Here is a 22556-nt window from a genome sequence, read left to right as displayed (position 1 = left end):
GCATTTTGGAGTTTTTCAGTTGGTTTCTGTGGAGGCAGCTGGGGTTATATGATTTATGTGTTGCATTGATGGTCGTTTTTAATTCTGTATGCTTTGAAAATAGCTAAATGTATAGTGTTGGGCAGCTAACAAAACATAACCTGCAGCTTAATAGTCTCCTGTGTAGGGTGTAGCTCCCATCTATTCAAGCAACCATTTTAAATGAACAGGATTTCTCTGTTTCAGCAACAGAGCCAAGTTACTGAACAAGATCCCTATTGATGGTGTTCACATATAAAACCTCCTATGTAGGACGAAAAATGGTGAAGCAGCACCTTCCTCAGTATAAGCCCGTTCATATCCTAAGATCTTCTTGGCACCCCAATGCTAGGAGATGTCCATTATGTGGTGATGAGGGTAAAGGCCATATTTGTGGTGGCCCCCCATTTGTGGAATGTCCTTCCTCCCCTTAGAAATATTAGTCCCAAATATACTTCTATAATTCCAAAACCACATAATGAACTTTATGCCCAGGCATTTGGAGGATATAGGAGTATTTATTGCTGTCTGCTTTGCATATTTGAGGTTTTTTAGTTTTAATTGTGTTTTTTGGCCACTCTCATTGTTAAATTGATAGTTTTCATTTTTAAGTTATACCTGTAATTTGTGTATTATAGCAACTACCTTCTGAGGTCTATTACGAGAAGCAGGCTGTAACTATATCTAATGTATGATGGCACCTCTAGCAAAAACATAGTAAATTCACATATGCCTCTAAAACCCAAGGTCTTCATCACAGACTATGTCTATTCAACCCAACAGAAATAAATTAGCATTTTCTAAATCTGTTTTATGACACACATTAGCATTCACCCACACAATCAGCTGCTAGTGATCTTAGTAACCTTTGCCTTCCATGGCTTGTCAATATTTTACAAAGACATGCACTTAAAAACAAAACACTCTGCTTGCCAAAGAAGAAAGAAATGCCCTACTGCCCATTTTATTTCTGAGGAACCATGAAGCAAGGTTTGGGGAGGGCGTTTCCAGCCAACCTGTTATTTGTGGCAAGTCGCTTTGGTCATTATTTCTTTTGTGGGAAAGTGACATACAAATAAAACGAATGACTGGTGTAAATTAGCTTGTCTCTGATGCAGTTAATGTTCTCTTAAAAACAGCATTGCACTTAAAAACTCACATGGTATAACCACAGGCATATGGAATTGAACTCTGTCCCTCCTCTCGGCAGACAGTAAGCAGGCTTTGAGGAAGGAAGCTTCCTCCTTTTGCCCAGCACAAAAATGCACTCTGCTTCTGCGGGAGGGAGTGTTCTGTCCTTCTTCTAGCAGCCGATAGCAATTTTTCTTTCTTTTAGGATTGCAGCTTTTGAGAGCTTATTTGCAAGGCTGTCTTATGTGATCCAGTAACAAACAAGGCAAGAAAATACTACTCCCTCTCCATCAGTAAGATTCCCACCCAATCACTTGCTCATATGTACTTGCTGTGCTACTTCTGAACTACAAACATTCAAAGGCATTTTTAAAGACTCCAGAGTATTTGATTGATTGCAAATAAAGAACGTATTAAATCATGAAACTGCATTTTCAAACAATCATAAAAAAAAACCTTTCATCTCCAAACTTATACTACTAAGGTGAGATAAGTAAATAGCCATTTCTTGGGGAACTGCTTTGTTTAAAGGACAGGTGTACTGTTTGGTTTTGTGATGTTATCAGGAAACAGACCACGGTGAGTATTACTTTCCAAGAAGAGGGAGGGGGTGAACTTTGTAGGACTACCTTGCACATAATTTGCTGCATGAATGTTCAGAAATGTTGTTTTTCCAGCCTACCCTTTCTAATGGTGGGGCTTATACTACCAGAAGCAGTTTATTATTTCTTTCACAGAGGCAGCCTAATAGGTTATGCTATCTCTGGGGGGGACAGGTTTGCAGGCTAGAGGAATTATTTAATCAATTATTTTTTTAAAGAGCCTTTTTCCAGTTTAGATTAGTGAATCAACTACCTAGACAAAGACTGCTTCACTGTCTTGGAAGGTGAATACCTTTTAATGTTCTCAGGTTGTTTAAATTAAAATTTGATCTCTTTTCTAGGCTGGTTTTTTTTTAGCCCTTAATAGTTGATTGCTTCTTGTATCTTTCTATTTCCCCCCCACTAGTTTTATTCTATTTTGAAATTATATAAGCCAATCTGGGAATCTGATCAAAGGATGAGGTATAAAACATTTAACAACGAAATTGGCCAGCAACAAAGTATTGCAGTTAGAATGCAGGGAACACAGTATTTCCTCAGCTAATATCTGATGCAAGAAAACCATGTTTGAATCCATCCCAAGAGACTTGATTCCTTGGCAATGAGCTCCACAGTCCCCAAATTAAAACCTTAAAAATAAAACTTGTTTATTCCCATCAACTATTTGGGTAAAATGACTGACCTTTTGCTACCCAACAAGCAACAGCTTTTTATGACTCAAGGAGGATTCAAACAGTAGAGACAAGCAACCTAAAACAACCATGCAATTCATGTGGTAAATGTCCTCTGTACCCCTACTCATTTAAACATCTCTATGCATCAAGGCAGCATTTGCTAAGCACTTTGATTATTAAAAAATGTATTTTTCATGAAATAGCCTAACACATTGTCTATTTTTTCCATAAACTTAAATCTGCATAATGTAATTGAGTTTTCTTGCCACAAACACTAGAATTTTGGAACATAGTGCATGAACAGCCGTATCAACAGGAGATATAGGTGGTCTGCACAAACAGATCCATGAAGATCCATTCAGATCCATTCAGCGCTTTATCCTTGTATAACAAACCCTTGTTTATCCCAGGCAGGATAAGGATCAGCAAGAGCTAGTCAGCTGCTATATGTACAGAGTTGGTGGACAGAAGTTGTGCAAACCAGTTTTAGAGAACAAAAGTACAACACGCCTCTTTCTTTACAATCAAAATCACAGTTAATCAACTGGAAATAAAAGTCAAATGTTAATAGCCAAGAACAACTTGCAGGAAAAATATTTAGGTGAAGTTTATCAGCTATACAATACCAAGTACCATAAGCTTGGAATAAAGCCCATATATTTTTGCCAGTGTCTATAGTGTGTTTCATTATGCAAAAGCAACACTCCAAATTCTCCTATATTTGCAACACTGTTTACCTCATCACCACCAGTTAAATTTTGGCCGGAAAAGAAAAGCCCCTGGTCATGCTTAGTTCCACTCACTGCTGCAACAAGCTCTAGACATGCCAGTTTAACCAATAGCAACCCAACAAAATTACTACACAAGTTTAAAGAACAAGATTGCTTAAGAACCACACACTACACGAAGGTGACTTTTTTGTATTTTTATAAAATCTGCAAAGATACCACAAATTATGCATACTAAAGGCTAGATATGCACACATTTCATTCAAATAAATGAAAGTAAATATATTTCTTTTATATACAGTTTAATCCAAATTTACAATTGCATCATTTTCATGGAGGAGGTGGCATAGATAGAGCACAGGTTTGAGATGTATAACTTCAGCACACTGAAAAGATGCTATATAAAATGTGTATCATCAATTCCTAGTTCCTTTGCAAAACAAAGTAGTTCTAAAAGGCTAGTTTGTGTGTAGAAATTAATTACTGGGAAATCCACTTATATTCATATACAAATATGCACATATTCATAATTGTTCTATTCAGATTCACAAGGCAATAATGACAGAAAATTGCAATGGATTTCAACCATATCTACCAAAGAAGTCCAATAAAACTAAAATGTTGGATCACTTAAGATATCTCCCAGTAATAAGGCATCAAACAGTGTTAGGCTTTATTTGTAGAAAGTTACCTGAAGACAGCTGAGTATCTCACTGTTTTGCTGTATGTAATGAAAATGCACCTATTCCTACCACTCTTTCCACTTCAGGGAAGGAGGTTTTCCGTTTCCTTATTCTAAACATTTTAATTTACAATAACTGAAATGAACAGGTAATTACAGGTTAAGTATCCCCTTAACTTCTACCTCCCAATACAAATAACTACTATTTGAATTAATCATTTACATTTAAGAAAAGTGATGACTTGGACAATTTAAGTTCAGTTGGTCGTAGCAGAGTATGAAATTTGCACTTTATTTAAACCCATTTTGACAACATTTTTTAGTATGTACTATATTTGTACTTTAAATAAAAACAGTGTCAAATTTGTACTTTAAATAAAAACAGTGTCAAATAACAAAATATAATTGTTTAAAAATAACCTCTCCTTGAAGTGCAAGTCACTTAGTAGAGCAATTAAACAGAAAACACAAGCATCTCTTCTAACTGAAGGGTGATTAGTGAGCCACATGTTACTTTTACCCTTCTGCTTAAACTTAAAGATGTAACGTTTACTAAGCCATACCCCTTCCCCTCTGCAACCTACTTTTGCCTAAGTACAAGTATGAACCAGCATAAAATAAAACACCTTAAACCAAAGAGATAGATGCCTAACTCAAAATTTCATACTCAACGCAAAAGAGATCCTGAAATAAACTAAAAAGCAAAACAAAATCCAGCACCCAAGAAACGTGCACATTCCTATACAGCATGGAGTGTGCATGTACTGTAAAAAAAAATGTTGATAGTAATATATGCATTTATCAACTTATGTCATTTCTCCATTAAAAATGTCTTCTTTTTGGCTTCTATAAGTAGAAATAATGATGGAAAACTTGAATGAAAAAAGCTTTGTAAGTTACATGAGTATACCATAACTTCTTTAAGAAGTATGAGCTGAACCATAAGGCATCCCAAAGTATTTTTGCATATAATATTGGAATGCAGATCCTGTAAACAATAAGTCAGGGACAGCAACACGGAGACCAATATATTTTCCCTAGGATCTCTTTGATTATTCGCCAAACCCAGTACAACTGATCAAGGGCAAGTACTTGGAACTTAATTTTGTGAGAAACCAATGCGATCCTTCGTTTTCCTATACATTTGTTTTTAATCAAGCTTTAAAATAGCTCTCCCTGAAGATCCTTGAGCTAAAATACTGGCATTAGGAGTTGATCTCAAGGTTCAAGCTTAATGAAAGTCTACTGCTCAGGTATATCACTTCTTGATTTTGTGGCAGTACTGTTCTGGTGTATGCTGTTACTCAACTCCTGTACAGTATTTGTAGTGGGAAAGTTTATTGGGACCCACGCCTGAGGGGCAGCTGTAGAATTACCAGCAAGGATCTTGGAAGAATTGGATTGATGTCTATGACGATCACTTTCCTCACCAGTTGGATGTCTTTTTCTCCCAGATTCTTCACTAATGGGAGGCTGAAAGAAAGCATGGAAATATTATTATACCCTTGCAGTTATCAGAACTTATTATGATCTAGTTTTGAACCTCAAAGCCTGAGCATTTAATGGTTACTCCAAATGGCTGAAGTGCAGTGACATCATGCCAAAATATGAGAAATTGTTTCTTGAATAAAGGGAATGTGGCTTGCATGAAAGGTATCAAATACAACTCAGCAATAACATTTTCTCTTTTAAGACCTGCTTTGCTCTAGTTGTCACTGTCAGGTATCCAAGATTATCTATACAGATGACATGCACAAAGTTTCATAATGCAGAAAGCAGAAAAGAAAATGTGCAGCATGACTACAAACCGGTTTGGCATTTCAGACCATATTACATTTCAGAATGTCTTAAACTTACCCTCCAATCATAACAGATATTGGTTGACTTTACATTCAATTGGGGGGGGGTGTCTCTTAAATCAGTCAGTAATGTTAATACACTAAATTAATTTGCTTGAGATAGCTTGAACACTTACATCTACTCTGAAGTCTTCCAATCTTTTAAAGTTACAGAGGTATTCTTGAAGCTTTGGATCAATAGGTGGAGTTTTAGACTGTGAATACTTTAGATAAGCCCAAAATTTTTCTAGTCCATAGAGTTGACCTAATGAGAGAACATGTTGGAGATATCTTAAAACTAATTAAGCATGAAGTCAAGCAATATTACACAAGACCATTATGAACAAGGTGTTTACCAGATTCATAGTCTCTCTTTGTTTCTTCTTGAAAATCTTTGAAGATCTCCTGCCTGAACTTTTTTTCCAGCCCATAACTGTAAAACCGGAACAAACACTCCAGACCGTATCTGTAGAACAGTGAATAAAGAATAAGAGCACAAAAATCTCTTGATGCTGTTTTACCATATTTATTGTTCTCCTTATAGCAAAAACAACAACAAAACATCACTTTAAGGATCAACCATGGGAATCTGGGAAGCTTATCCAGCTATTCCAATTTTCATAAGCTAGTTCTCTCTCACACACACACACCCCTACCCCTCAGTACAGGCAGCAACCTTGTTTCTTGCCGAGTATGCCATACCCTGAAAACAGAACACCATATTTTCATGATGACTTTTACAGAAGGAATTTGGATATGATAAAGTGGAGGTGGGGATTCTAGATGATAACCGACTGTCTTACACTAGTTAACTGTAGCTACATAGTGGAGAAACATCCCTGGACTTAATTTTGGACAGTGCCCAGGCCATGGTGTGAGCTATTTTCATGTTGATCAGCACAACAGTGGTGAGTATATTGCTATCAAATATAACCAGATTTGTAAATAATCCCACAAAGATTCCTAATCTTATGTTATTTAAAACAAAAAAGGAGACAGTGGAAGCACCTGCCTGTTGGGTTTTTCTGTCATTTGCTTTGAATCAAAACTCTGGCAAAAATTTAGACATTGAAAGAAGAATCTTTCCATTTGTTTAGTGCACCCAAAGCTGCTCTCCAATGAGGAAGACTGGACAGCCAAGGATTCCTAGCAAACAGTCTCTTAACTTATCCATCTGATAATTTTTTACAGTCTGTTGTAAGCTCCATATTCAAGAGTAAACACTGAATGATGGAAAGAAACCTTAGTTTTCTATTCTGCAGCTGGAACCACTTTATTTTGCTATACTAATGCTTCAGAAGCACCAAAGCAATGCCATTAATGTTGCTACACAAGCTGGCGCTCGGTTCCTGTACCGTATATGACTTTACAAGTCAAACAAAGCACTACCTGTAATGTTCTTTTGCATCATCTAGAGCAAGTTGCTTGAATTCTTCATACATTTTCTTGTTAAAGTGGTCTCTGAGGAAAAAGGACCAGAAACGAAATAGTGTGTTCATTTCTTGAGACTGGCCGATTCCCAACCGTTTCCTTTCTGGAGACAAAAATAATAAGGTAGCAAAGATGAAAGAATCTATTTAGCATTCTAATTCTACTTACTTTAGAACAGATGCTTTGTATGAATCTATGCCACAAAAGAGCAGCAACAAAAAACAATACACCTTACACTACAGCTTGAAAAAAAGTGAACGTTAAAGTTGCTTATGGCATTCATTTATTTCTGTCTCTGCCATGCTCCAGTGAGGTCAGGGCATCAAAACACAAACCTGATTTTTCTATAAAGATAACTAAGAGGCAATTTTTGGCCATGCTTCCTTTCCTGAGCCCTGAAAAGCTGCCCTGAGGGCAAAAGGATACAGAGGGATAATCAAAACTGCCTCCCCTTTTACTTCATTTGCAATTCAAGTCCCTTCCAAAAATATTTAGTTATATAACATTGTTGACATCCTACAAGCTATAAGAACAAACACAAAGCAAAAACATAAATGGTTATGGTACTTAGAATGAAAGACAAAAGGCTATTTCCCGTTACAGTTGCAGGAAAAAAATCGTATTTTTTACCATTTAGGCATCTACGGCGATATTTGTGGTACACTTGCTGTGTAAAACCATTTTCTTTTAGAAGTTCATGAGAAGGATGCTGAAATTTAGGAAGCGAATTTGGAGTACAGCCGTAACTTCCAGATAGTGGAGCACCTTCCAATGGCGATGCATTTGAACTACTACAGAAAATAAAAGACAAGCTGCTTAAATTCTTCAGAACATTTTTGAATATAGGTAATTGTGCATTCTCTTTTAATGAATAATGTAGAACCAACTTTCCAACCCTGTCACCAATAGGCGATCCTCAAAGTTAAAGTCAAATCGAACATTCCGAATGCCTCCAGGGTCTATAGTAATTTCAAAATGAAGGTGGCAAGACTACATTTAAATGTATAGCAGGAAGCATGATTAAATAAAAATATTTCTCTGATCATGCTACCTTTTTGCATGAAGGGAATTTTGGGCAGATGGAAACATAAAATATGCCATTTCTTGCCTGCATTTTGAAGTAGGAGATTCTTTGGGTGTATACCACACACTTCCCCCAAAATTTTTGAATCTGCTCTGGTTTCACAAGGTTCAGGCTGGAGTATAATGCATGTACAATGAAAATTATTTATGTTTAGCAAACCCACTCAATAGATTTGGATCTACATATACTTTTGAGCAAGCCCTTTCTAGTGTGATGTCCTACCGTACCTAACTCTTTATTCAGCTCTGCTTTTTCTGACAATTTGTTAGAACTCTGTAGGATTGCAAAGGAAACAAGTCTAAATGACACAGTATTATCTATTATACATCCAAGGAAGGCTTCATAACTGCATTCAGGTATTACCTACTGCTTAGTCCTATGCCTGGAACTTCATGACTGTTCCCTGCTGTGACTATGACAATGGTTGCATTTGGATAATTAAAAAATGAATCAGCCTCCTGCATCTTCATGTAACTCCTACCTTCATGAGCAGGAAAACAATCCAGAAAGCTGGTTTAAACCAGGGGTTTATATCCTAGCTTCCCAGTTCAGATGTAGCTACTTGGGTTGCCTCCCCGTGCACTTAAAAAGAAGTAAAGCAGCTGCATGTGAATACAGGTTGTTTGTTTTTATCCCAAATGATTGTCCAAATGTAGCCATTCTATTGAGACAATGCCTACACTTAACTAGATAAAGAAGTTTTCACAAATATTGATGCCAGATGCAATACAAATGTAAGCCAACAATGTGGCAAGTGCCTGTAAACTGTGTACTACCATTCATAAGCACAAGCTGTTTTGTGTAATACGAATTTGTGTTCTGGAAGAGATTTCCATTACATTTATATACAAGGAATCCATTTCTATGAAACTCCTGACAATATATGTTTGCAGGTTATGTTCATCAACAGGCAACACCTGAACATATCTTGTAGTTAGGGGCTGTGTTTATTTTGAAGGATACCCACCATTTATAAATAACAATTTCCCCAACATAATAGGTGTGAGCACTTGCTCTTTCCCTCTACAGTTGCTGCTCATGTGTGCAAACCTTACAGCTTTTAAGAGTATTTCATTCCTCTCATTATTCTCTTCCTCTTACTTGCTTTGTTATATTGTGTAATTAAGCAATTTTCCAATGATCCTATGAACACAGAAGATTAAACTAAGTTATAATCTTAAAAAAATATTGCTACCTTATAGAAGATGTTCTTGGCCTGTGATCCTTGGAATCCATTACCCAGCCAACATGACATTCTAATGGAGGGTTTGTACTATGCCGTGTTTTTCTTTTCCTCCGTGTCTATAATAAAATATAACATTATAATTTCCTGATGTGACTGGTGCCACTTTTCTGAAGAATCACAGCCTAATTAAAGTCAAGTTTCATAAAGTTTCACATTGTATATCATATGCATTGTGAGGTCATAAAGTTGAGCTTGACTACCCAACTGCCTAGCTTTAAACAAGAAGTTAACAGTGTGAATATTTCACAGTGGATTTAGCAGTTTTGGTCAAATCCAAAATTATTATTTCCTATACTACAATATTTGAGCAGCAGGAATTTTGAAAGTGTTACAAAGCCTGTGCTCTCTGGCAACAAGAAACAACAGTAAGTATCATGATCTGAAAGTTTATGTAGAAAGAATTTAGCTACCTTAACATCAATGGATCTTGCTTCTTTAACCACAGGATAGAACCTTGGTGTTTTGTTAGGATCTTGTAGCCTTGGTGTACGAGGCGTTTTGGGTGTTCTGGTAGAGTGGACTCTAGGAGATTCAGGGACAGCTGTTGGCAGTGAGCGAGCCATTGTTGTTGGAGGCATTTCTTGGATGCCAAACAATTTACAAGCCAGCTCTTCAGTTAAGTCTAAACAGAAAGACCCGCAGATTAACAGATGAACACTAGGCACCTTGCTTTCTGTTGCTCTTCGAGGCCTTTTACCTGGGCTCTGTGTTTATCTGTTTCTTTAAATTTAATATTATCTTCTTTTATTAACTTCTTAGTATAACAATATTTAATTAAGAGTCCCCCCTTTTTATTTGTAAGAAAAATTCATTGCATATACTCTCAGTATGTATAAAGTAAGCCCCTTGTAACCGAGCTGAACGGGAACCACTAAGCACCTGGAACTCCATGTGAATAGTGAAGGACTCATGGAGTTCTCAATCAGGTTGCACCATATCAAATACCATCTTGAGAACTTATAATTTTGCAACATTATGAATATATACCTTGTTGAGATCTTGGAGGACCCGGAGGAACTTCCTGATTTGGATCAATTGCGTGCTCAGGCGTAAGATTGTCAAATTCTTCTTTACTGATGAGATTTAACTTCTTAAAGTTTTCAACTTCTTGCTGAAGTGGGGATAAAAGCTTCTGTAACAATGTATCATAAATTATAGGATAATAGCTGAAACAAGTCATATCAACATGAACTATTTGTTAAATAATCACATATTATTTACTAATATTTTAGTAATTATTCCAACTGGCAAGCAGGGTGCAATGAAACTGTGTCATGCTCATGAAGACAGTAAAACACTAAAATGGAAGAAAACCAGTCCTTCCAGGTTCATATCCCATGTCTGAAATAGGTGATCACCCTTATCAAACAAGTTGCCAAACAGAAAGATTTTGATAGCAAGAATGATTAAGAACGCTGCTCAGCCAACTGTCCCATCTTTTTAATATGCAGGAAAAAAGCAAATTATACCCTAATCTCTCACATCTCCAGTTGTGTATAGCATTATATGCCAACGGTAGGCATGGGCACAGCTAAGGGGAGCAGCTGCCCCCCGTTAGCAAGTAAATCAATAAAAATAATGGTAACATGAAGCTTGTCCCCCCCTAACGTAAATCCTGGCTACACCAACGATGGTGGCCATTATCTTTGGATAAACAAAACCTGCTATGTTCCACACACTGAGTAATATCGCAAACCCACAGTAATTTCACTTAAAAATCTAAGAACAAAATGCCTTGATCTCAAGATTCTGTGCCTAAAGCAGGAAAAGACCTGCTTTAAACACTGAACCTGAAAAAGATAGTAACAGAAAACCTAGACAGACCAGACAAATGACTTCTAAACCATTAGTTTCTCAATTTAAATGTACCGTATTTTTTCTTCTATAACAGGCAGATTTTTTCTCCTAAAAATGAAGGAGAAATGTCTGTGCGTGTTATTGAGCGAATGTGTGGTCCCTGGAGCCAAATAGTGCAAGGGGAGGCAAAAAAAAAGCAGGCAAAAATCAAATTGCGCGTCTCCTAGAAGGGAAACCTGAAAGAGGAAGCGGCTGCTTTCCGGCATTCTGCCTCAGGGTCTTACTGCCCACCCACCTCTGTTTCCTTGCTGTGTTTGCTCAAACGGAACAAAGAGCAGGGAAAGCCCCTCCCCTCCAGGCAAGCAGAGGGGAAAGCTGAAAACATGCAGGAGGGAGAGAGAGAGAGAGAGCGCGAGCTGGCTGGCTTGGGTGGGTAGGTGAGGGAAAACTTTTGCCTTCCTTTCCTCCCTACCCCTCTCCTGCATTCTTAGCCAGCTGCTTCTCTGCACAGCCCTCTCCTGCTCCTTGTCCCTTCTGTGTTTTTCCTTCCCTCCCCACTTAAAATGTGGTTAAAAAGCATGGATCCACATGGATCCTAAGGATATTTGCATTGGGTCAGCCCAAATTCACCATCAGATCACATAGCATGTCCATGGCTACAGCCTGCCCCCCAAAAATCACGCACCCACTGTTGCCTGGGGCTGCAATGGTGCAAAAACGTGGTTAAAAAGCATGGATCTACATGGATCCTTAGGATCTTTGCATTGGGTCAGCCCAAATTCACCATCAGATCACATAACATGTCCATGGCTACAGCCTGCCCCCCAAAAACCACACACCCACTGTTGCCTGGGGCTGCAATGGTGCAAAAACGTGGTTAAAAAGCATGGATCTACATGGATCCTCAGGATCTTTGCATTCAGTCACCCCAAATTCACCATCAGATCACATAGCATGTCCATGGTTACAGCCTGCCCCCCAAAAATCACGCACCCACTGTTGCCTGGGGCTGCAATGGTGCAAAAACGTGGTTACAAAGCATGGATCCACAGGGATTCTCAGGATTTTTGCATTGGGTCACCCCAAATTCACCATCAGATCACATGTCTGTGGCCACAGCATGAAGCACAAAAATGATACATCCACTGTTTCATTCAGAATGTTTTTTCCCTTGTTTTCCTCCTCTAAAAACAATGTGCGTGTTATGGTCAGGTGCGTGTTATAGAGCGAAAAATACGGTATCTTGTTCTTCTGCAAACATGTCACTTATCTTTTAAAATTGATCTAGCTCAAAAACTGACAATGAGTTCATTCATTTAAAGTCTAAATTCCAGTATTACCAACACAAGTACAGTGGTACCTCGCAAGACGAATGCCTCGTAAGACGAAAAACTCGCAAGACGAAAGAGTTTTTCGTTTTTTGAGTTGCTTCGCAAGACAAATTTCCCTATGGGTTTGCTTCGCAAGACGAAAACATCTTGCAAGTTTGTTTCCTTTGTCTTGCAAGTTTGTTTCCTTTTTCTTAAAACCGTGCATTCAGGGGGTGCAGTTGCGACTTGACTTCGAGGAGCAACTCATAGCACGCCTTTTTTGAGGTTTTTGAGGCTTTTCCAAAGTCCGTGCTTCGCAAGACGAAAAAATCGCAAGACGAAAAAACTCGCAGAACGAATTAATTTCGTCTTGCAAGGTACCACTGTACAAAAAGACCAAAACTTTATTAGCATATGGATTTCTACTTAATTTACCTCTGTTGATAATCTGAGCCCACAACAGATGTATTTGATTCAATAAACATTTAATACCTATTTATTAACCATTCATTAACATAATTACCTTCAAGGCAATGCAGTCATTTTCACTCTGTTCTGTCCACAAATCTTGTTCATAGTAGTATAAGCCATCATTAATAACTTTGGCAAGTTCTGATGTAATTTTTGCTCGTGAGACATGGTTGCCAGTGCGATCTCCTCCAGGATGTTTTCTCATATATGGTGGCGTTTGTGTTACAATCAAAATCTTATTTAAATCCTGATCATCAATTTCATAATCTGAATCACTATCTGACCACTCAGTGAATGTATTTTTTCGGCCTTCTATTTGTTCCATCTCTTCATCAAACAAAAAATCAAGTTCTTCCTGTTCTTGTTCCTCTAAAGGCAGTGGCTGCTGCTGTCCTGACATCTCCTCAATTGCAGGCACAGATTCCTGGAAAAGGCAAAAGTGTTTCACACTTTCAGTGAATCAAAGCTAATTTATCACTTCTTGAAATAATATTAGGAAAGTATCTAACTAGAAATAAAATGAACAGAGGAATTAACTGCAGGAATAGCAGTTTCAGCATCCCAAGTCATACACACCTTTTTTCTTAGGCTTACAACTCAATTCGAAAAATAGTTCTATAGTGTAACAGAGTTCTAACACTGGCCACAATTCAACAGAGCGCCAAACATGCTTAAGCCTCCTGATTTCAATATGCTGATTGTGGCTGGCATGTTTTGATTGTGGCTGGCATGATTTACATATTTTTCTTCTCTTTTCCCAAAACAAATTCAGTAGCATGTCACTTATGGCTGCTTTCCACAGATGTGGGGTATAATGCAAGCACATGTACAGTGGTACCTCGGGTTAAGAACTTAATTCGTTCCGGAGGTCTGTTCTTAACCTGAAACTGTTCTTAACCTGAAGCACCACCTTAGGTAATGGGGCCTCCTGCTGGCGTTACGCCGCCGCCACACGATTTCTGTTCTCATCCTGAAGCAAAGTTTTTAACCTGAGGTACTATTTCTGGGTTAGCGGAGTCTGTAACCTGAAGTGTATGTAACCCGAGGTACCACTGTACCAATGATGGATCCATGTAGCTTTAAGTACCTCCCTCCTAATAAAAACACAATAGCAAGGTGAAGACCAGTCTAGTGCCAGCAGGAGCAACTGTGCAGAACTTGTCTACCCTTCCCTGCCTGAAAGAGCTGCTCTCGTTCCCATTACTTTAGCAATGCAGAAATAAGGGAAAGGACACTAGCCCCTACTGCAGTGAGTGAACCATAAGCCACTGGAAAGTAAACCCATTTCAATTCAAGTAAAAGAATCAGCAAAAGACTATCAACATGGGCACAGATGGATTCAAGTGCCTATATACAACTCGGCATGTAATTGTGGCATTGTCAAGCTGATCTCCCTCCTCTACCTTTCCTCCCTTATTCACATTTAAGCTCAAGGACAAAGCATATGTCTATTTTTTAAAAAAGAAAATACTGTGAGGCACTTTGGAAAACAGTATGTAAAGGTGAATAAAATGAATAATTTACAGACAGAGACAATTTGTGCTTGAGACCAAAATCACTAAAAGAATACAGTATATTTGCTAAAGTTATGATGGCCTGAAGGCTGTACTTCGACATGTGTCTGGGTCAGGCATCCCCAACCTGTGGCCCTCCAGATGTTTTTGGCCCACAACTCCCATGATCCCTAGCTAACAGGACCAGTGGTCAGGGATGATGGAAATTGTAGTCCAAAAGATCTGGAGGGCCGAAGGTTGGGGATGCCTGGTCTAAGTCATGGTACATTACATCCCATGTCTCAATCCACATTTTTCGGAAGGAATTTAAGCCAAGGTACCACTGTAATCTCATTTTATCACCAATTCTAAATTCATTTGAATGTGCCTTATTTATCTAGCATTCAAGGTACAGAACTATCCTGAAATACTTTTTACAGTATCCGGAAGACACGTAACTTAGAACATCTTACAATACCTTTGGCTTTGCTGGGGATGGACGATGTCTTTTTTTAACTTCTATCCAAGGTTCAGAGTCCAGATCTGGCAAGCTTGTAGATAATCCTTTAGACATTGTTTGAAGGTTACTTGTTTCAGTGCTTTTCTTAGTAGTTAGACTTCCCATTCTTGGAGAACTCGGTGCAGATTCTAAGATTGAAAATTATTTCTGTATTTAGAACTGATCAGGCTATTGTTTACTATTGTTTGATTTACTATTTTTCTTTCATGAAGTTGACCTACTTTTCCATTCATGTCCTTATTGATATGTGTTTTAAGACAAATAAGTCTACAGAATATTTTAAAATGTAAGGTGTAGCTGACAAGTGTAGAACTGGAACTTTGAATCATTCCCTGATCTACTGTCATGTTCCCCTCCTGTTTAGTTGGTAGGACAGTAATAAGAAAAATGAAAGAGTTGATTCCTCCTCTGACTCAGATATCAAGGCCAACAAAACTTATATCACTGACCAGAGAGGAAATCATTCCCAGTTATGGGAGATAACTACAACCATTAATTGAACTACATGGCAAGAGAAGGTCTACCAGCTGGCAGGCAACTTGAAAAACAGGTAGAAAGACTGGAAACAAAAAGCAGCAACAAACAGGTGTCTTGGTAGTTATCCAGGGAGACAAAGCAGTCCAGGCCCTGGGATATCCCAGCAGCTGGTGCTGGAAAGGAAATCTCATGAAGGATCTATTCTAGTGCAGTTATTGCCACCTTAGCCAATCTACCTGCATATTCAAGTGTCATCAAAAGGAAGGCAACTGCTATAGCAGTCACGCTGTTCATTGTCCAAGATAGGAAATATGTTTTCACCTAAAGAACCCTCAACTTAGTGCTCCCTTGGATTAAGATCAAACTTCAAGCAGTACAGTGGGACAGTAGAATGGGGGTGGCCTACTGCACAAGAAAGGGAGTTCTGTGCATGTCCTCAGCCTACAAAAGTTCACATGCTTTTCAGAGTTAGGTGGGAAAAGAAATAAAAATACCTTACCAGTATGTGAACCAAAAACTTTGCCAGGTATAAATTCTGGACAGTTAATAAGCTGAGAAAAGTCTGTTTGTGGAGGTCTGCGTGGAGAGGGTCCTGGAATTGGCCATTTCTCTGGTTCTACTCTTTTCCTCATCTTCTGATCCACTATTTCTACTTCTGTACTGTCCTTTAAAGCCTAAATGACACAAATATATAAATACAAATAAACTGTAATGTTGTATAACACTTTTTTTGTTTCAAATGGCTGTTTCATATATAACTTTTCTACAGAGAAAACATACTTAGCTTATCAATAGGATTCACATTTCATCATGAAGCCAACAATGCCTTTCTGATTATCTATTTTTTCTTTGTATCAAAGGGATATCCAAGAGCAGAGATTGCTTGTTTCCTAAATCTTGCAACAGTCTGAGAGATCATACATTTCCATTTAGAAACAGAAAGTCCACCCCAAAAGTGCTACCACATCTTGACTTATTTTTTATAGTTCCAATGGGTATGTTCTAACCTATTTCTTTCAAAATGAATTTTATAATTGTTTCAATTATTCCTGACAATGTAGGATTGATACCAAGAAGGACCAATGTACCTCTTCTTTCTGGTAAGGAGCCAATAACGTATTCTGCTTTACTAAGATGTATTACTGGTTGTTTGTGTTTTTTTAAAGGAGCACGTATTTTTCACCCTTCCAAGGAAAAGTAATTTAGAATTCCCACATTTGTTTTCTTAAAGTTCTACATTTAACAGCCTTCAATGGCAAGTGAAATAACCAAAATATGCTGAAATTCATTTTATATTGATCAGCTTGCATATTAGACATGTATTGCTTTTGTATTTTTTGATTTCAAATGTACTATTTTATAAAAACTGGATTTTGAAGCATTAAGTAGCTTTAGGTTAGACAAAAAAATTGAACCAAGCTTTGTTGAAGTTTCTAATTCAGGGTTCCAAAAAATATTCCCCCCAAAAAAAGATTTATATTACAGTAGGGACTAAAAACTGAAATTGGCTTACCTCTAATATTAGACTAACATTTGTAGTAAGAGCCTGCACACGATGGAAACTGGCAATCAAAGAAATAGGCAAGAATCCTTGTTGGTCCATCTTTCTCCTCAAGAAGAAGTCCCTTTCCAAGTTTTCTACACTGAAATAATACTCACTAAATAAAGAAGAATGTTTGGTTAGCCCACTATGTTCTTCTAAACTACCATCACCCTTCATCAAAGCTGGCTTACTTATCTCTTTATAGTAAATATTTGTTTTCTCACTTTACTAACTTTTTGAAGATATTGTCCTATACCACTGTGAATATTAAATAATAATAAAATAACTTATAAAAAAGTACCATTGCTTCACTTACCATGACCAGTAAAAGCAGTCATAGGAATGGTTTATGCTAGCCTGAGTGAAGACAGACTGTTAGCTCCTTCCCCAGCTTTGCTGAGTAAACTTGTTAGTTTCACTGCTGTCTGCTAAAGGCCTAAAGAGGAAAGCAAAGAGGGTTGCTTCTGTGGGGAGAAACAGCGGAAAAGGAGCGAAGAGGGAATCTCAGGAAGAAGATAGCAAAAACTGAGTGCTTTGACTGAGGACTGAGAGATGTTTCAGGACAGGAGAGAATGAAGCCTGGTATGCGTTGGGCCCACTGAAGCTTGGTTGCTTTTCAAGCCCCAATTAGAAAGAAGTACAGTGGACACTCGACTTGCGAACGTGATCTGTGCGGGAGGCACGTTCGCAACCCACAGCACTGCGTCTGCGCACACATGGGTCAGCGCTTCTGTGCATGCGCAAAGCGCAATTTAGCGATTCTGCGCATGCACGAGTGCTGAAACCCAGAAGTAACCCATTCTAGTACTTCCAGGTTTGGTGCGGTGCGCAACCCGAAAACGCGCAACCTGAAGTGTCTGTAACCCGAGGTATGACTGCACCTTTCACAGTAAGTAGCCAATAGTACATTCACAGTTGGGATGAAAAAACAACCAACAAAACTCGATTTGCCAAAGTGAAACTATATCTTGGGGGAAAGACAATGGGCTCGTGTTACAGATAGAAAACTTGTTGCCAGAATCTCTGGTCAAGAACAGCTTTTGCAGACACACATGTACTGTATTCTAAATTGTCTTGTATGGCTTACAGAGAGGGGACCCTCTCTGGTAGCTATTTTGGAAGTTGAAAAACATACACACTTCTCCATCTACTTTAGCAAGAGCTACCAAGAGAAACTTTTCTGATAAATCCTCAAGCTGGCTTGTGCCATCCTTTGAAAACATCTGCAGAGTTGAGAACTGCCTGTGAGATGAAGAGAAGGAATGTATTAGGGCAATTCCTCTGAGGAATGCTTCGTTTCAGAAGCCTGTTTTGACTGTGGCAAAATCAGATAAAATGCACAGCTTTGGGAAGTTATTATTTGCTTCATCCATCAAAGGAAGAACTTCTCCCTGCCTGGGCAATTTTGGCTTAGAGGAGCAGGGTCTATTTTGGGCTTCAGAAATGCCCTCCATTTCAGTTTGTCAGTCTTCGATAATTAGATGGCTATTGGGCTTCCATGTAGGACAAATTCCCACCTGCTCCACACCTTTGTTTTTGCGATAAGGTCTGACAAACCAGCGTCATTCATGTTTTCTGGTCACTTTTTGCTTCTGAGTTCACCCTAGAATGTTCTGTTATGAAACTAGAAGCAAAGGAAGCCTTATAATTTCAAAATCTGGTAGGACTCTAGATCAAAGCAGTCTACATCAAACCCAGATTTGGCAGCATCTTAATCACAGGTTTGACAGACTTGGGTTGTTTTTCTTTCTCCATGTGCAGAGCATGTTCGATTTTTGTCTTTGCAGGAGTTCTCAGGAAGAGCCACAAGAGTAGAGAAAACAAGAAAGGCAGGCAGATGGAGGCAGGTTTCTTCCATAAGACAAAGATAAGAAAAAGAAAAGGTGCTGAAAAGTTAACAGGTTAGAAAGAAGAGCCAGCTAAAGTGAAGAAAGGGCATAGAAGAGATTTTCCTTCTCAGGAAAACCAGGATATGAACAGGAGTCTACTCAGCAGAAGCCAAACTATTAACTGTTTCCTGTCTTCAATCAGGCAGTAGAATGCTTTTTCACCCCAACTAAGAACAGCTATTGTATAGAAATACAGAACAGGTGTAATATACAATTAGAGTACACACACCTACTAAGATAAGCATTATCATATGACTAGAATGTATAATTATTTGCAACGAAACAAACTGCACAGTTGGGTACACATGCTGATCTTATCCCTGTTTTCAATACAGTGCAGAAGTAAATGCCCAAGTTAAAAAAATAGTCATTTTATTTTCTCTCTACCTTGCATCAATAATGTGTAACTTCAGTATTCGAGAATAAGACTATCAATAGCTTTCAATGGCTACACTCTGCTTCCACGGTTGGAGACCATGGAGGCAGTTTGCTTCAGAACACTAGTGGCTGGAAATGGGAGGGAGGGAGAGTGCTCTTTTGCTTGGGTCCTGCTTGTGTGTTTCTCACAAGCACCTGATGGGGCACTGTGAAAACAGGATGCTGGATTAGATGGGACCATTGGCTTGATCCAGAAGGCTCTTATGAGTATACAGTAGTAGCCACTATTATAGTCATGCAATGGAATTAAGTTTATTAGTGGCCCTTCCTTCAACTACCTCAGAGTAGCATTAGCTGGGGAAACTCAGCCAGATGGGCGGTGTATAAACAAATAATTAATAATAATGTTGTTACTGTATTTTAAATTTATATTATGTTCATAGAGTAATAGTAATAGTTATAATGGCATTATCATGGAAAGGGAAAAAAGTTTAAGTTACAAAATGCAATTCTTAGAATGATTAATTTATACTATGATAAAACCACCATGGGATGCATATCCTATACGATAAAACACAAACATTAAAAGATGTGGATAAAAGAAGGGCATGAGGTTTGAAAAGATCAGGAAGATATGCATGTACTTCAGTAAGCTGGAAAGATACACAAGTAAAAAGAAACTGCCTAAAGATATTAGCATATTCTCTGCCTTAAAGCAGCATACATTTTTCTACAAAGTGACAATTTAAAGTCCATCTGGGAAGTAAAAATTCTTGGTTTATATTCACAGTGGTCACCTAGAAAATGCTCTCAAAAGTGTTTGAATGAGCTTGTAAGACACCCAAGATTCTTATCTCTGGGAAATATTGGAAAGTGTCCAAAATATGGAACACAGAAAGAAGGGGAAAATACATTTCCATAAGTGAGTTAATAATAAAGGCTCTGGAGATGCTCTCAAGAGCAAAGAGTGCATATGGTTCGAAAAGTGTCAAAATATACATATGGAGCCCCCAAGAAAATTAGCCCAAGACAGACTTATAGCTTATTGAAACCAACTACTGATTATCTGAAATAATATCCCTCAATCCCACTGCAGCCAGAAATATGCCACAACATTACATAGGTAGTATAACTTTACCAAACTACGAAAAAGGAAGAAGACATACCCTCAAGGTTCTAGTTTAAGAAAGGCCTTATCCTCCAAAACATGGAAGGCAACAAATCAATATTGATGACTAAAATACATAATCATTTTAGCTCTGAATTCTACACAACATTCAGAACTCTGATAAGGTAGCAACTCATTTTATCTGAATTCTATTTTCCGAATGGAACCAATTATATTAATTTTCAAAATGATTCCGATAAGGTTTCTCTTAGAACATAAGGAAGTGCAGTTTATGGCAACAAATGCAAATTATGGTTGTGTTTAAAAAACAACAACAACAATGTATGCACCTTATATTAATTTTCTCTCTTATAAGGTTATCCCAATTAAGAACAAATAGAACGCTTGGGGGAGGAGGGTTTCAAGGCCAGCTATTTAATTAAAACTATAATTAGCAATACTAGAAATTAAATTATGCATATTCTAACTTGTCTTAATGCTTTATTTCTATATGGCTGCAGAATCTGTAAACACAGTCCAGAAATTCTAGTACCTAATAATTTAGAAAATAAATACCTATTGCAACAAAAGGCTGGACAGACACCCAATTAGAAAATTGTAAGACCTTCCAAACTATTTGGAAAGTGAAAAAAGCCTCTAACATTCCAAGAACAGTAGCACATTCCATGATAAGGCTTAGAAATTTCCAAACTAATTAAGGAGACTTTGTGAATAATTTAACCACTACTGGGATATCTGACTAAATCCTACTATTAATAGCAGAACTTGAAGATATGACCAATATTTGGTTTAACAATGTGCTGAGCATCAGAGGGGGACATCATCATGTTCTACCTTAGAGGATCTGGATTCTATACTGCAAGCTCAGAAATCTGACCACAAAGAAGAAGTGTCTGAGGGCAGTGGAAGCCAGCTGATTAATGTGACATGGAACTGTCAGGTTTCACAAGGCCCAGCAACAATAACTGGGAAAAATTGAAACTGGCAGCCTCAAGCCAGAGTCTATCTGCCAATAAACCAATATTTTTCTTTTTTTTAATTTGCATTAACTGTAACAAAACAAGCAAGCAACAAGCCACATAAAATGCAAGAGCAACAAAAACCACCATTAAACTATGGCAAAACAGGGTGTGCAATGTGCTAATTCATAAACCCTTCACTACAATCTGAAAATTCTGAACCACCCTGTGATCCTTGAATGAAGGGCAGTACAGAAATTTAATTAATAATAACAAGAGCAATAATTTTCTCCAGGGATTTGGATAACCAGCCTTCCAAATGGCTTTTCACAACCCATTGAAATACAAGGGAATATTTCCATTTATAGCTATATACAATATGTTTTCTTCAATTCAAACACAATGGCAAAGCACCAATAAGTATTTTGGAAAGAAAAATTAAGAATGGCAAAATTACTTCCAAGCCAACATAATTACAGTGGTGCCTCGCAAGACGAAAAGAATCCGTTCCGTGAGTCTCTTCGTCTTGCAGTTTTTTCGTCTTGCGAAGCAAGCCCATTAGCGGCTTAGCGGCTTAGCGCTATTAGCGGCTTAGCGCTATTAGCGGCTTAGGGGCTTAGCAGATCAGCTGTTAAGCGGCTTAGCGGATCAGCTGTTAAGCGGCTTAGCGGATCAGCGGATAAGCGGCTTAGAAAAAGGGGGGGGGACCGCAGGAACTCGCAAGACATTTTCGTCTTGCGAAGCAAGCCCATAGGAAATTCGTTTTGCAAAGCACCTCCAAAACAGAAAACCCTTTCGTCTAGCGGGTTTTCCGTCTTGCGAGGCATTCGTCTTGCGGGGCACTACTGTACAAAGTTTTCATATGTACACAGTCTTACTATACTGTAACACAAGCATACCTAGTTACAATGTCAACAAAATGCCACAGACAGAATGGCGTATGGATGTATATACATGGATTGCATGTGGTTTATAACACCAAAAAACTCAAGACCTGTTCTTATTAAAAGTTCACAGTGAAATGTTTGTAGCATTTCCAACCTATGCCACAGGTTTATTTGAAACCACTGGCTTATTAAATGAATGTAGTCTTGTACAGGCACAAAGTTTAACATCTTGCTTCCCCAACCACCTGCACCATAAACACAGAGCAGTC

General features: G+C 38.1%; 1 protein-coding gene and 1 long non-coding RNA gene across 6 annotated transcripts in view; one reads left to right on the top strand and one right to left on the bottom strand.

Moving 5' to 3' along the window:
* Window positions 1-3335: 3335 nt before the first annotated feature.
* LARP1B (La ribonucleoprotein 1B) overlaps window positions 3336-22556 on the bottom strand; it is a 29985-nt gene continuing 10764 nt past the window's right edge. For 3 of the 5 annotated variants that reach the window (XM_079989416.1, XM_079989420.1, XM_079989417.1), the window contains exons 8-19: window positions 17016-17160; window positions 16002-16176; window positions 14984-15153; window positions 13065-13436; window positions 10422-10566; window positions 9845-10056; window positions 9384-9490; window positions 7735-7895; window positions 7063-7207; window positions 6030-6139; window positions 5811-5938; window positions 3336-5308 (exon numbers count right to left, since the gene is read on the bottom strand). In XM_079989416.1, the coding sequence (XP_079845542.1) occupies window positions 5078-5308; window positions 5811-5938; window positions 6030-6139; window positions 7063-7207; window positions 7735-7895; window positions 9384-9490; window positions 9845-10056; window positions 10422-10566; window positions 13065-13436; window positions 14984-15153; window positions 16002-16176; window positions 17016-17160 (2101 nt within the window). In that variant the 3' untranslated portion in view covers window positions 3336-5077. The remainder of the gene's footprint in view (window positions 5309-5810; window positions 5939-6029; window positions 6140-7062; window positions 7208-7734; window positions 7896-9383; window positions 9491-9844; window positions 10057-10421; window positions 10567-13064; window positions 13437-14983; window positions 15154-16001; window positions 16177-17015; window positions 17161-22556) is intronic. The other 2 variants (XM_079989418.1, XM_079989419.1) reach the window with 1 other exon arrangement.
* On the top strand, window positions 9516-22556 carry LOC307223480. Its single transcript, XR_013842105.1, has 4 exons — window positions 9516-9799; window positions 16564-16602; window positions 17480-21881; window positions 22256-22556. It is a non-coding gene; the product is annotated as an uncharacterized lncRNA (long non-coding RNA).

The sequence above is a fragment of the Podarcis cretensis genome (genome assembly GCF_951804945.1).
Source record: "Podarcis cretensis genome assembly, chromosome: 9".
In the NCBI taxonomy this organism is placed as follows: Eukaryota; Metazoa; Chordata; class Lepidosauria; order Squamata; family Lacertidae; genus Podarcis; species Podarcis cretensis.
This window is presented reverse-complemented; position numbering and strand designations above follow the sequence as displayed.